The 16,187-nt window shown below is 36.5% G+C and overlaps 1 protein-coding gene across 10 annotated transcripts in view; it reads left to right on the plus strand.

Annotated features, from left to right (window-relative positions):
- SEMA5A (semaphorin 5A) overlaps positions 1 to 16,187 on the plus strand; it is a 312,223-nt gene that overhangs the window by 111,566 nt on the left and 184,470 nt on the right. For 7 of the 10 annotated variants that reach the window (XM_021546911.3, XM_021546907.3, XM_085573622.1 and 4 more), the window contains 2 exons: positions 4,704 to 4,803; positions 16,007 to 16,052. In XM_021546911.3, the coding sequence (XP_021402586.1) occupies positions 4,704 to 4,803; positions 16,007 to 16,052 (146 nt within the window). The remainder of the gene's footprint in view (positions 1 to 4,703; positions 4,804 to 16,006; positions 16,053 to 16,187) is intronic. The other 3 variants (XM_085573625.1, XM_085573627.1, XM_085573626.1) reach the window with 1 other exon arrangement.

Here is a 16,187-nt window from a genome sequence, read left to right on the forward strand (position 1 = left end):
CACTGCCTTTGAAGAGGATAGTAGTGTAACTTGAGTATTACGGGAAGAGATCTAAAGTTAAAATTATTATGCAGCTTGAGGAAGATGGAGTTATTGTACCATTAGATTAGATACATTTAATTGTAAAAATAGCTTTAGCATGAAGAAATATATTTTAATTTTCTTCTGATAAGATTAGCGACTTTGTTGTACTGATGCCACCCAGAGACTTCTGCTAATATTGCAAATCTGCTAGTTTTTAACGATGGTGTTATTGTTGTTGCTGGTATTGTAGTGGTATTGCTGTTGTGCTATTATTATTATTGCTGTTGTTGTTATTTTGCTAACAGAATTTCTTCAAGAAAGTGCTACTCTTCATATGTTTAACTTTGTGCTCACTATTTGTAAAAAGGACACCATGGCACGCGGTATCACATACATACACCATAAACACTACTGAAACTTTTAATATCTATATTAATTTTTAAATGAAATTAGGAGGTTCTTATTGTCTTTTGACTTTGTTATTTGCCAAGTTGTAATATTATTAAAGATCACTTCTTAATTTGGTTCTCAACATACCATTCTATTCCTTGTAAGTAATTTCTCAATTTATTTTACGATTTACTGTAGCTCTACTTTGAAGTACTGAAGAATGAAACTTAAGTTAGAGGGAAGTTTACAATTTCATTTGCAAAGAAATGTAGAGCTCAACCCTTGGGGAGTCCTTGGAACAATGTAAACCAAACAAGTCATGACTTGTTGGGCAGACTAAATTTAAAGTAAAAAAGAGGCAGGTTTCTGGTCTTTCATTTTTTTTTAATATGAGTATCTAATGTCCTTCTGCCCAGCTTTGATTGTTAACCTCCTTTGTATTTAAACCTCTTTAAGAAAATTCCTTGATGTTTCCTCTGCACTGGGTGGAATCCGGTGTGTTTGCTTTGCTGTAGATTTATGGACCATGGCAAACTTTGTTTTATATTAAATCTAAGCTATTAACTCTTCCTCCCAAAACCCGGACTCCCCAGGAAAACCCATAACATCCAATTCCCAGCGTGTGAAAGAGACCTGTACCTTCTCAGAAGGAATTTTTTTGAACATCCCTCTTTTAGTTCTGTGAGAAAGTGGGTTTTTTGGAAATATTTTTGAGTTATAAGGCCTGCGGATTACACTCCTATAAAAGCAATGAATTTTTTTTTTTTGTTTGCTGTTACTAAGGGTAGGTCTGTCTTGAATGTACCAAAAGGACACAGTGAGTGTTGGCCATCACCTGCTGTCATGACTGTATGTATACCATGATAGTTTTCCCTGGGCAGCTTTGAGTCCTAGACCAAAGTCTGCAGAATGGCAAACATGCCTACTTAGTTTTAAAGGAAAAACAAATCCAGGCTGAAGGTGTGTTTCAATAAGTGTTCTCAGTATCAGGAGTAAGAAGACAGAAGTCAATAAAGGGCTTGGTGTTTTACTGTAATTCACATGAAGTGAGGGCAGAGGAAAAGGAGGGGAACGTCAGGAAGGGGAGGGTTAGGACTGGAAAGCGTAGGGATGTTGCTGTTTGTCACCTGTGACCAGAAAGCAATACTATTAGGTTACCTGTTGGCAAGGCAGCTTAATTGCCTTACACATTTATTTATGGTACTGTTGTAGTGCACAAAATGTACAGCTATGTTATTGTGTAAAACTTGTCATGTTACATCTGCATGAAAATCATTAATAAATTTAAATTATTACTTCTTACTACTTTACCATTATAGTTTTAATTGGAAGAAAAATAATTTCTCGGCCTTTAGTAGCTAATTATGAATTTTTGACTCTAAGGAGATAATTCATAGCAAAACTAAAAAGTCATGTTTCACCTATGGGTTTTCAGCTAGATTTCACTGTTTCGGTGAAAAGAAATTTAATTATGCTGTTAATTAGTTACATAACCTTTTACTTTTGCAATGTACATGGGGTTGGATTGCCTTTTTTGAAATATTTTTTGCAGGCACTGGGTTTTTGTTCATTTTTCCTTACAAAAGTGTCATGAAGTTGTAGCTGTATATCATAAATACTTATTTCTGTGTGACACATACTGCCACTGTGACACACAAGAGATAAAATTTCAGAGTGTTTTCTGAAAAAGAGGAGCTCTAGCAGCCATGTGGTCTTCCTGACCTTATTCCCTCAAGCAAGAGCACTGCTGAATGCAACAGACAGGATAAAATAATTTATATTTTGAAGAGGATTCAGATTTCAGAGAGATTTCTTAGTGAGTCCTCATTCTTGTTGTCTAGCCTGGGCTTGCCTTGCCCTGCCTGGCCCCTGCTCCCTTGCTCCAACCCTGGAAGTGGTGATTACCTGCTTGATGTACCTTGAAGCTTTATTGTGTTTTGCTGAGACAGCAGGACAAGTGGAAGAGAACTGAGTCTTTGAATCTCAGTCTTCCCTGTAGCCTTCTGGCACTGCAGTACTTCTGTGTACTGAACTGCCCCTGGCCTCTCCTGCTGTGGGAAGCCACTCCTCTCCTTTCAGAAGACCAAGGGTCTCACTTGTCCTACCAATATAGAGCTGGGGTAGTTCCATTCTCAGCTGCTTACCTTGTTGCTCTTTCAGAGACTGATGTTTCCACAGTGCGTCTGGCTGGTTTTTTGTTTTGTTCTTCTTTTTTTTTTTTTTGTCCTTCTTTTGCCAGTAAGTGAAATTCTTCATTATTTACCTCTGGATTTCCTCATCTTCATGTCCTACCTAATTTCTTAATGTATTAGAAATTTGCAATTGATTGTTTCATATTAAATGCATGATTGAAAAGTTAAGTCTGCAAAATCAAGTACAAAAAATTTAGGAAACATGTCTTTTATGCTTGCCTGTGTAGCCACAGGCAAGCATATATATACATATATATATATAAATATATTTTATATATATATATATTTAAATAAAAATAGATAAGTAAGTACATATAAGGCTATATATACAGGCCTGTAATGTATATGAGTGTTTTTTCTCCCTCAGAATCCTGCTGGGTTCTCTGTACAGCATCTAAAGTAATGCCTGCTGGCAGCTGTAATCACAGTTATCTAATATGTGGCCATATCCCCTTTCCACCCCAGTGTTTGAATCCTGGTTTGAGCACCCATCCAATGCAGATGGAAATCAACAGTGAATTTAGCTACAAGTACTGCAGAACATGTACAAACTGGCACTGCGAGCCTGAAATTGCCCAGATGCATACGAGCTGACATTAAAAATGCAGAAGTTACTTTTCTGACACCCAAGAGATTCTACTTCACAGTTCCATCTGTTTTTCCAAAGTATATGATGATACAGCTTCTGCACACTGCATTTAATGGTTCTCTGCAATGGCTGAACACGTTTGACACAGAATAACATTTTTTTCCTGGGCTCATTGCTTAGGAATGGATAACCCACTTGTGCTAAAACTTTAAATTAGGAACAAATCATCCTGAAACAGGCAACAAATATGGATTATTTCAACTGAGACATTTGCAAAAGCAAAAATGAGTGAATGAAGAAGAGAGCTTAGAATGAATGTTTTTAACCTGAGCTGCAACTAATGATACTAGTGTCAAAAATTGCATTTCTGCCAGCACCCTCAGACGGGTTGGGTTGGTTTTGACTGTGTGTTCTAAATGGCCATGACCGCGTCTTTGGTCTTTCAAGTGATTATTTCACACCTAATCTTCAAATAGACAGGCCCACAGCCCATTATGCCATACATGCTCAGCCCTCTTCACCTTTCATGTAAGTTCCAGTTTTAATGCTTTGTGACTACTTTAATGAAGCTTTTATGTTTGATTTTTTTTAATGTCCTGAGAATTGCAGAATTCTAGAGAATGAGGTTTTTGTACAACTGGACTTTTTTTAGTGAGCCATTTCTACCATTTCTATTCTTACAGCAATTTCATATATTCTATATGTCTATTTAAAAAAAGTAAAAATAAAAAAAATATGCCCATTGTATTGTGTTTATTTAGCCAAACTCTTTAGTGTTCAGTTAGCGATATGAATGAAAAAATGAACTACTAGTATGAAAATATTTAAGGATTTGATTTGCAACTATTTATGTGTACTTAAATTTGAAAGTAGGAACAAGTTTATATACTGAATACAAGTAATGCCCCTTGCTGATTTTCAGCAACTCTCATGCTTGTCTGCCCTGCTTAATGTAGCACTAAATTGGTCTGAAAAAGGAAGGTGAAAAAAAAATCAGTGAATTCCAATAATTTTTTCTTTTTCATCCCTCATTTCTCAATCTTTTTATTGTGAAAAATTATGAAAAGTCAAACTTGATTGTTTTCCTCATTGCTTTTTACTCAATCAGATATTTTTGTAAAGAAAATAAATAACTAAGTAGCTCTCTAGAAAAACCCAAAAACCTCTAGTTCTGAGCTGTTTTTGATGCATGGAAATTTAATCAAACTTTACTTGAGTATGTGTCAGAGAATTGCAGTTGTAGTGTGGTGTTTTCTGGAGGAAAAGCATTTCAGAACAAAATATGGATACTTGATTCAAGTGTGTATCAGATGGCTGCCATATATATTTTACAGGCCTGTGTTATAAATTAAATGGCATGGTGGTGAAAGTCTCCTGTGTTTCCTTAGAGGACCATGAGGAGAAAACTTGCAGACCCACACAAAATACCTGCAGATTTAATGGTGGCTACCTGATGTACTACACCTATAACATTTATAGTAAAAGTTGTATTTCTTGATTGTTTTTAGAAATTGCCCCTTGGCTACACGTGTTCAAAGCAGAAGGTGCTGTGGACTTCTCACAGTTAACATTTGACCCAGGACAAAAAGAGCTTATTGCTGGAGCAAGGTGAGAAATCTGTTTTCTTTTTTGTGTTGCACCAGACTGGATTTTATTCTTTGCTGATAAGGAATATTTAGCCAAATTCCAATATCAGTGTGGTCTTGTGTGACTCCCATTCCTTTTAGACCCACTAAACTGAATGTTATGTATGTTTATTTCTCTAATCCCTGACCAGAGTTACAAGATGGACTGCCTGCCTAACAATCAAGGTTTACAATAGCTTACACTATCCTAATTTTTAAGAGGACTGGCCTGGAGTGCACAATCCTTGTGTGCATAGGGTGGAACAAGCAGGTGCTGTACGACAATGTGACAAAAGTTGCCATTGCTTGAAGCTTGAGATGATCCCAAATTGGGCTACACAATGTGGCTCTTTGTGTTGGGATGTTTCTAATAATTATTCACTACTATGCCAGGAGTGATCTGTTAAAGACTGCAGAATTAGTGGTAAAGTTGGTGATAGTCACTGTTTGCACAGTAGGAGAGCACTCTTCAAGCTGTGATCAACAGTGACACTGTCTTAGATGTCAACACTGAGGCAGTGACAGTCCTTGGGCACTATTGTTTTTCCCTTTTATCATCTGAGGTGTAGTAAAACATTTTGGTTGGCCAAAAAAATTTTAGCCATCTAAACTTATTGTTCACAGCTGCCTTCTGAGTATATTTTACTTTTGAATTAACAAAGTTCTAGTCACTTCACTTATCTGTTAGGTTTAGCATTGGAATGTATTTCTGTTTCCCAGTTTGCTTCTCAACTGAAAATGAGTTTCAACTTGCAGAGTCATAAAATGCATTGCAAAAAAAACTTTTTTCCATGGGCCAGTGGAAGTTGCTTATCTACAAGGGAAAGCTTTCTGAGTGTGGAAATAGGTATGTGTGTGTGTGTATATATTCATATATCTTTGGCCCACATGAATTGGGGTATTCTGTGCCTTGATACTGATTTTTCAATTCTGTACTCTACCCAATGAAACAAGATGTGAGGTTATCAGCTGCTGCTACTCTTAAGTACTGTCATCTTAAGTTGTCTGAGCCTCTCCCCAGGCCCAAGACCCATGGAAGTGTGTGCTGGATCAGTGCACTCTGTACAGATATTATAGTAACTGTTCAAAAAAAAAAAAAATAATAAATTTCCCTTCTTCCTCACTTATTTTATTCTCCGTACTGTTAATATGGAGTCCAAATCCAAGCAAAAAATAAACCCATTTAAACCATTGCTTTTGATGAAGTCTTTTGAATCACTATGAGATAAGCTTTGTATGATTTTGTTGGATAAGCAGTTACTACAACAAAAATCAGCTGTTAATTCAGCTTTTTTGCAGAAGATCCCATACATCAAAAGATTTCTTTCTCCTATGAGCTAAGGAAGCTTCAGAGCTTTATATCTCTTGTTTTGGTGAAAATTAATAAAAATATTCAGGGTTATTAAAATTACTACAGCAATTTTGTTTTACACAGTTCAATATAATTGGCTGTTACTTGTTCATAGAAGGCATTGACTTTCCCTTACCTTATTCTGCATTTCCATTCCAAATTTTAACCTTTCCGGTGTTGTTGTGTTTGGGCATGGAGATCTTCCTTTAGAACACCTAAACTTGCCAGCAGTTTTCTCTAATTGTATGTATTACTGATATCAGTACATCTTTTTTGCTACACACCTTTATGCACTGTGCCCCATGAGTCATAGTACATAATGGGGTCCTAGATTCAGAGACTAGCAGCCTCTTGTCAGGCTCCCAAAACTGCAAGTGTCGATCACACTGATAGTCTTACTGATTACACTCCTTCTGCATGTAGTCTCCATTGCAGGTAGACTGAATCCATCCACCGTGAATCACAGAATAGTTGGAGGAGACCTTCAAGATCACTGAGTCCAACCCATGCCCTAACACCTCAACTAAACCATGGTACCGAGTGCCGCCTCCAATCTTAAACACATCCAGAGGTGGTGACTCCATGACCTCCCTGAGTAGACAATTCCAGTACTTTGTCACCCTTTCTGTAAAAAACTTTTTTCTTATATCTAGCCTGTATTTCTCTTGGCACTGCTTAAGACTGTGTCCTCTGGCTCTGTCAGTTGTTGGCTGGAGAAAGAGACCAACCCCCACCTGACTACAACCACTTTTCAGGGAGTTGTAGAGAGTGATAAGCTCACCTCTGAATCTCCTTTTCTCCAGCTAAACAATGCCAGCTCCCTCAGCCTTTCCTCACAGGGCTTGTGTTCCAAGCCCTCCACCAACCTAGTTGCCCTCCTCTGGATGCGCTCAAGCATCTCATAATCCTTCCTAAACTGAGGGGCTCAGAACTGGACACAAAACTCAAGGTGTGGCCAAGTACAGGGGAAGAATGACCTCCCTACTCCTTCTGGCCACACTATTCCTGATACTGGCCAGGATGCCCTTGGCCTTCTTGGCTACCAGGGCACACTACTGGCTCATGTTCATGGCACTGGCTGTTGACCAGTACCCCAAAATCCTTTTCTGCCTGGGCACTGTCCAGCCACACTGTCCCCAGCGTATAATCAGATCTGCTCTGATCTTGATTGGTAATAAATTTAGATAATTTCTTTGAGTTGTTTCTATTTGCCCATTAAGGTAATCAGTGAGTCATGTCTCCCTGGCTTATCTCAACTCATGCACCTTTTATTTTATTTTCTTTTCCTGCCCAGTTGAGGACGGGAGTGATAGAGCAATTTTGATGAGAACCTAGTCTTCAGCCAGGGTCAGCCCACCCCATCCTTGAACCTTCAGGAATCTGCTTTAGTAATTTGGTGGTATTCTAAACTAGCGGAATGATCTTTCATTCCTGTGTTCTGGCTCATCTTATGTTCATAACTGACTTTTTCCACCTAATGGATTTAATGATCCCAAATTTCTCTGCCTTAGAAATCAAACAAAATAGTATTGTGAAAGTTTGACACTGTTGGAAATTCTTAATTCCCTTTTCCATTATTGATATTTATGGCAGATGACTCTTTTTCAATTATGAAGTTCTACAGCCTCTAAATATATTTATGATTTGTCTTACTGAGAATGGTAGCAAAGATCCCAACTGGAATCCAGATTGCATTCCTGTTGGGAGTTACCAATGTCATGCAGCTATGTGGAAAGACAGATATGGTCCTGTGATACCCCAAAAGATATCTCCCAGACTTTAAATTGTGCTAGGGTGTACTATTCTGTTTATATATTCTTGAACAAGGTTTAATGAAATTAGTTAGAAATGTAAGGAAGGACTGCTAAAAGGCAGATGAGAAGAGGGTTGGAAATGTATTGCAGGATAACATGGACTGAGCATGTGCACAGCACCTGCCCATAAATCCATCAGCAGGTACATCTAGAACAGGATGTAGCAGGGTAAATGGAAGAGCAGTGTTGGCAGAAAGCTAGATAGTTTAAGCTGGCCATGAGTGATTTAGTCAAGAAGCAATGAGTTTTGTCACATTTTGCTATGGCTAACAAAATTAGAACAGAAATAATTTTGATATAGAGGTCTTTAAAAATATGCAAGGGACTTTATTCTGTAGTATTCACCATAGTAGGCAATAACTGGGAAGTTCATCCTATGTTGCTGAGATTAGTCTTGCTTGTCCAGTTTGGGAAGTAAAGGTGGTCTTCTGATGTCTGTGGGCATTCTGTTGCTGTGCAAAAATAGATGCTTTGCAATTGTATCTGTTGGCCTATCCCTGCCCTCAGCTTCCCCATGTTGTCTTCCATTGCTTGTGAGAAGGTTAAAACTGATTGCTATATATTTTATTTTGTTCTGCAAAACATCCAGTTCTCCTATAGGTATTGAGATGATTAAGTTGGAGTCTTCTAACCTTATTTCAGCTTCCTTACACCATCAGCAGCAATCGGTGAATGGTACCACTCCAAGGCTAATATGTTCCTTCACATTAATGGTGCAATCCATACTCCTATGAAACTGTATCTTTAAAATGTGCCCCAGGCATTGCTCTTAATATTGCATGTGACCTGGCAGATAAAAATAAATTAGTTGTATTGCAATCTGAAACCTTCTTGGGAGTTCATTTGTTTTCTTAGAAAAAAGGCAACCCATGTGGCAGGGCAGAATTTACTTCTATAATTAAGTGGCACCAGCAGAGGATTACTCTTAGGGCATTAGCTCCTCAGAAAGCTCATGGAAATGAGAAACTACTTGTTTATCTTATTCTGATAAATTCCAATAAAATATTCAGATGAAATATTTCTCTGTGTGTTACTTGGTGGACAGATTTGGCATGTAATAAAATATTATAGTGATTTCTGTGTTTTGAAATACCAGTAGGCTTAAAGATTCATGGATTTCTCCAAGAACAACCTTGTCTTCATTGCTGTGTGAAAGTATTTTGCCATATGTTTCTTTGGGAAGGTCAGTTGAAGGGGGAGAAGATCAGATTAGGGAAAGGATACAGTGCAGTCTGTGAATTGCCCAGGCAAATTGTGCATTGCATTTTTTCCATCCTCATCTCCTGGCAATGTACATAACATGTAGAAGCTCTAGTTTTGATAAACCAAAAATTGCTACAAGTGTTTCACCCATTTTGGCTAAACAAGAGTCAATAAAAAGCCTGTCTGAAATCCAGTAGTTTAGGGCAAATTATTTATTTTTCTTCTTTTTTGGTTGATTTTTATTTTGTTTTCTTAGTAGTTTTATTCAAACCATATAAGAAGAATTATGTCTATTTTTAAAGAGAAAATGAAGTTATCCTCGTTTCCCAAGTCTCCTGTGCTTGGAATTATGAACTGATAGCAGCCTGGATTGAGTTAATTCCTAAAATTTGGAAGTTTTATTATTTTTTTAATTCAAGTTGAGCTAGCTCAGCTGTACTTTTAAATTATATAGTTAATATCAGAAATTTGTCTCAAAGCTATCCAACTTTCTTTTTAATTGCCTAATATATATTTGGACATACTGGACTTAATTTTTAAAATAGATTATCCTAATAGTGGTGGCTTTCTCCTGTATGTTCTCCTTCAAGTTAATTAAACTTGGTTTTTAGGATTACGTCTTGTTTTGAGGTGGCTTATTGCCTCAGTCACTCCTTATCTCACTGATGAAGGACTGCAACAGTATGGCTTCTCCCTTAATTAGGTGCATGTTTGGGAACATTAATTTGAACCATTACCACTACTCGCCATAATAACAAAAAGGCAAATTAAAGGATTCATTAAGAGTGGATTAAGGATCTCTAATAAAGAATAAATAACTATACAGATTTGCTTCTTGCTGCTGCCTGCTCCCAGCAGGAGAATCTGAGAGCTTCTTGTTAATAAGGTGCTCTGAGGGCTATATATACAGGGAGAATACACAGGCAGAGGGAATTGGTGCTCTACTCTTTCAACATCCATCTGGATATCACTGTTCATTTAACACTTGGTTCAGGGTAATCAATGTCTGTCCTTCCACTGACTGAAGGCTAATCTAGCCCAATCTAAAATAATGTATGGTTTAATGCTAAATCTGTGAGACATTATCATCTTACTGCTGCAAAATGAGAGAGGTCTTTTCTTCCCTACTGCTTATCTTTCCTACCTTGCTAACAGGTTCCTGAATATTTTTAAAGCTTCATACATCTCCTGCTCATGCCTGGTTCCACTCTGCAGTTTTCTTCTTCTTTGCACCGACTCTGGTAATAGTCTGGTTGCAGAGTGACACTAGGCAATTCACTAACTCCACAAAAGTCATTCCTTTTCTTGTTTTGATTTAATGTCTTGCATTTTAATTAGAGTAGCTGACATGGTGCATCATCACAGGAGCCCTGGAGTTGACTCAGAGTAAGAGCAAAAGAGAAATGACCCCTTTATTTGGGATAATGGAACTTCTGTCATTGTCATTGCAGTTTATTAATTAAAAAAAACCAAAACAACCCCCCCCCCAAAAAAAAAAAACCAAAAAAAACCGAAACTAAAAATAAAATATCCAAACTTTGGATACTTTAGACTCTTTACCTTCTTCCACTGACCTTTCTTGTATCCCACCTCCAACAACTCAAACTCCAAGCAAATTTTATGTGCCCAAATTTATTACTGTAGTAGGAGAACACAAAAAGGTCAAACTGTCTAAAATTTCTGGTTTTAAGCCCATTTCCACTGTTGGAGTTTTTTTTGGAGGAGATGTAGCAACAACATTTAAATTTAATTTTAAATTAATCTTGAAACAGAAGATTCATATACTGAAAAATGAAATAGTAACAAGACCACACAGAATTTGCATGGCTCTTAATGTGAGTGAATACTGTACACTATATGTAGTATCTGCCAAAATGTAAAAACTGGGCCATGTACTTTGACATATGTGTGGTGTTGAAGCAATAAAAAAAGTATTAAAGATTTGTTTAGCCACAGTTATGAAATACAGGAATAACATTTTGGTTGAGATGATTTTTCAGGATAAAGTTGTACCCAGCAGCAGCTTACTAAAGAAACAGCTCAATAACCTCGCAAGCTCACCTGGACTAAAACATAATATTCAGAAATATCCTTGACCTGCATGCATTGGAGGCAGAAAGGTATCAAATATTGTGAGACCATTGCCAGCTGGGGAGAACTTGGGTGCTGTGTGTGAGAAGTCAAGGCCAACAGAGGAAGATGTTAATGGAAGTTTGAGATGACATGGTATGACTTCAGGAAGAGGGTGACCTCCAGAGCTTCAGGGGCACTTGGTACTTTCCTGCTTTTTCTGGAGAAGCATATGGCAAGATGAATGTGGAAGTGACATCTGGCTGTTGTTGAACATCTGTGCAGGAGTGCTGTGTTCTAGCATCTCCAGTATTGCTGAGGCTGTAAGAGGAGCCACAGAGAAAAAAAGTAAGATTTACTAATGCAGAGGAGAAAGCATCAGAGAAGAAAATTAGGTTTCACAGGACCTTTGAGTGGATTAATTAAATTTTTATTGGGATTCTATCATAATTGACTCCCACAGTGATTTTCTTACTCTGTTTGACAAGCTCATTGTTTCACTGGTCAGCTTATTATTATGTGAGTCTTCCTTTTGCTGCTTTGAATGTCAATAAAATATAGTTCATCTTCATTCCTTAAGGAAACCTGTAATTTTAGAAATTGTTTTAAAAGGGCAATAACAACAACAAAAATCACTTCTCCATAATTTTTTAGATGGATCAACATGACCAACTAGTCAGAAAATATTTATTTCTGTACATATACTGTTTTCACATCTTCAGCATTTATCAATAAGCCTCTCATTTCATTATTCTCATTTGCTGTGTCTTTCATTTCGTGCAAAATGAAGATAATATATAACTTTTGACCATTCTGCTTTTTGTTATTTTAATTTGACCATTTTCATAACTGGTTCAACTAGAACACTTGTATAAGGTTTCTTTTATTTCCAGTGTATCACCATAGGCTTTTTGAGATATTTTTCCTATAGACTCATGATTTAAGCAAATACATTTTTTACATAATGGTTTTATTTATATTGATTATCTCCTTTTGCCCTTAATTTTTTTAAATTTTTTTACCACTTGCTGACTTTACTAGATTGAAAAACTAGAATTGCCTTTCACCCAGAACTTTACCATCTTAATTGTGGAATAACATAATATACTTTGGAATCTTTATGCATTTTCAATTGTTTTTTGACTTGGATTATTCAGGAACATAGAGAAGACTGGTTTTATACTTTTAGCTGTAGTCATACTGAACATATTCACTGCAATAGATTGAAATGTATTGTTGTGAAGGAGGTGACTGGAGCATACTTTTTGTGTGCTTTCATTCAGTTCCTGCTGATTCCTGTGGAACTGTTTGCCCTTGGGTTTGAGCAGGCTCTTGACTAATGGGAACAGCTGAGCTAGAAGAGTTGTTTAGTGCTGTGAGTATAAAGCAAAATGCTTACTGCCTGCTGGATCTCTGAAGGAGTAAAGGATTTTGCTTTATCTCAGTGTTAGTTGTGTTTTCTTCTCATTAAGTGTCCTTCTGTTTGCAGATTTATGTAACATATTTGCTTTCCTCATTCATTAAGCACCAAATGGAAACAAATTTGCCAATTACCACCAGTGTCAAATCAGTTTTGTTCCAGTGTGCAAAATTTGTCTTGCTCATTGCCACCATAATTGGAAAAGAAGCAAGACTGTGTGCTAAGAGGTCGTATTTGTGCTTCAGAAATGTAATTTCATTTTTCCTTTTCATTCTTTCTTGCCTTCGAAGCATAAATGCACTGGAATAAAGCTGAATTGAGAATGAAAAATGGCAGTCCAGGGCATAATCTCAATAACACTTTGAAAAAGCGTTGTTACCTGTCTCGTGAGGAGCATAATGGCTCTGCACATGTCATGCAAATTGGCAATAACGTTTTCTTTGGATTGCCAGATTTATTAATACTATATTTCCTATGTGTTTTTTTACTGTCACGCTCATTTCTTTAATTTTCTTTTAGATTTTTTCTCATATATGTGCTTTCTGAATGACTTCTCACTTTCTAGTGATGCATGCTTTAAAATATTAAACTGTTGGATTTGTAAAGCTAAATGTAATCCTGCAAGCTTTACTGAAGTGGGCACATCTAGGTAGGAATAGCTCTGATTGCTCTCTGAGTGCTAGTTTAACACTTAGCCCAGAATTATTTATGTAGTCACAGTCAATCTGTGCTGTCCATTTGCCCAGTTTATGTTGCTAAGGTGTTTTTACTCTCTCTTGCACATTGCTTTTCTTGTTCAGTTTTCCTTCTGCTGGCTTTATAAAGCTAAAAATATTTTAATTGGTTATTGGCAGCCACAGAAAATTGAAAAATGTACACTTATTAGCTCTGCCTCTTGATCATTCATATGAATATAGACGTTTTAGTCTCCCTAACACTTATAGGGTCAATTTTTCTAATTTCACACTGATTATATTAATGTGTAGAAGTGTTGTGCTCTACTGAATAGGATAAAAATCTCATTTTCTAGGGAAAAAAAAAAGACGAGAAAAATATTGAGTGTCTATTTTTCTTCAGGCTGGCACTGTGTTTGTGCATTTATTTGTTTAGAATCCTTACAGTTTGGGACAATAGCTTACTTTTTAATAGGCTGAAATGATGTCAGAATGGAAGATGATAAAAAAACATTATTAATTTGATTATCTGGCCCAAAAAGGCCTCATAGGCATAAATTTTCAGCAGATATCTGAAGATGAAGTACACATACAAATCAAAATCTGTATGACGTACGGACCCGAAAACTAAACTTGTGAGACCAGACCGCTCACATATTCTGCAAGAGAGACTGCATTTATTTGTAGAGTGAGATTGGACATTTATGTGCCATTCCTGTGAGTCTGATACCACTGAGTTAAGAGATTAGTTTATACCTGCTGCGGATGCAGTTCAGTTTCACTGGAAGAAAGTTGTTTTGCACCAGCAGAGAAGTTTTTTTTCTTTGATATTGGAGTGAAAGAAGTACACTGATGGGTGATGGAAGTTTAAATGCACCAAAATGAGGAGCAGACCAAGTAATCATGCTCCCTGCTTAATACTTCCTCTGGTCAAGACATTTTGTAGAAGTGAAGGTATTTTTTGTCCTTACAGAGGGAACGCAGAGGTGTTAGGAAGACTGTAACACATTATTTCCTGGTGTTTTGGTGAAAGTCTTTCAAGTGCACTTGCATCTAACTTGTTGGTGAAGCTTTGTGTGTGTACACATTGTTTTGCAAAGTACTGTTTTCTTTGTTTATCCACTTCAGGTCTCTTCATGACTCAAAATCAAGTATTATAGCTATTTCTTTCTGGTGATTTAGCTGTATAATAATAAATATTTTGTCTTTATTTTACTTTCACATGAATTCTTGCTCTTAATAACCCAACTCCTGCATTTTGAGTAATTCTCTTTAGCAATACTCCTAGAAAAGACAAGTGACATAGTTCCTGTACAGCCACAATTTAAGTAGACTGTATATGTAACAGAGTAAATAAATAAATACTCATTGCTGTTTCTGAGAGTCCATAAGTAAAGATAGCCTTGATGGCCATGGTGGTTGTGTTTCTTTGTTAGACACAATTTGGTTTTGTTCTTCTCCCCTTACCTCTGTCTCATTTAAAAAAGAAATAATAGAGATGTAAACTACAGGTTCTGACCATCTGTGCCCTTTAACAATACCTCATACTTTGAAAGAATTGGCATTACTATCTAAAAAATTTTTACCTAATTTAAATTTTGATTATAAGCGTATAAGTTACATGGACTTAATATTACAGATAATTAATGAGTAGTGCAAATATTTAAAGTTCAAGTTTAAATTTAGTGATCTCTTTATCATCTGGGTTTTTTGTTACTTTAAGTTAATTTGTAAAAAACTTAAAATTTTGTGTTATGTATTTGTTATGAATAAATTAAGATTGAAGTAATTTATATTATTATTTTTAAATCCTTTTTATTTTCATCTCTAAAACATAATCACTCTATAGTTGCACTGGAAAAGCCGAATTGTTTTAAATAAGGTAACAAACAGGCAGAAGAAGACTGAGGGGTATTACTTCTGTGAAGATGCAATAAAAAAAATGAATAACGAAAAGAAGAAAAAGATGTGTGATAAGAACTAAGAAAGAAAGAAAACAATGTAGAGAAAAGGCAGAGTGAAGAATACATTTGCAATGAATTCACAGGCTTTTGAAAACTCTCCTTGGTTGGTTTATCTGTAGCTCCTGCTGTCTTAAGCTTCGAAGAAATTAGACCACATAGGGCAAGACTTTGCTCAAAATTGTGAAGACTCAGGGGCTTGTACAGATTTGCCATCATGCTGGGATCCTGTGCTCCAAAATTTATGTACACGTGGCTGAGCTAATTGCATGAGGTTCCCATCTTAGTGGGGAGAAATGGAGAGCTTTAATCTGCCTGTCCCTGTGTTCCGATGGAGACATTCAGCACTGGTGACATGGATCTGCCACAGCACACTGAGTATTTCTTCCCATTGATTCTAAAAGAAGATTAGAGCAATGAATCAGATATACATGCATGCACTATAAATATCTACTTTATTCATGTTCAGCCAGACCTTCAGACTGAAAATCTGTTTTAGAAATTAACTTTATCCTTATCCCAAAGGGCTGTATATTAAGACAGAATCTGAAGCCTGGAATACCTGTCACTTTTAAACTTCTTTCTGCCTTTTTAGTCATTAATTATGTTTTTATTTAAGCAGTGGTAACATTTGGGTTTTTCACTGAAACATTAGTAACAATTCCTTTTTATTTGCTATTTTTTTAACCCCAGAAACTACCTCTTCAGACTGAAGCTTGAGGATCTCTCTCTAATACAGGTATGTTTTATTTCTGCTTAATTCTTCTGCAAGATGAAGGTAACCAGATGTTTTAAAGCAGATAATCAAGATATTCATAAGCTTCAGAGCTACACATAAATATACATCCGTTTTTGTCCTTTTCCTGTTCTCTTA

This window comes from Lonchura striata, chromosome 2 (genome assembly GCF_050655825.1).
Source record: "Lonchura striata isolate lonStrDom1 chromosome 2, ASM5065582v1, whole genome shotgun sequence".
Taxonomy (NCBI): Eukaryota; Metazoa; Chordata; class Aves; order Passeriformes; family Estrildidae; genus Lonchura; species Lonchura striata.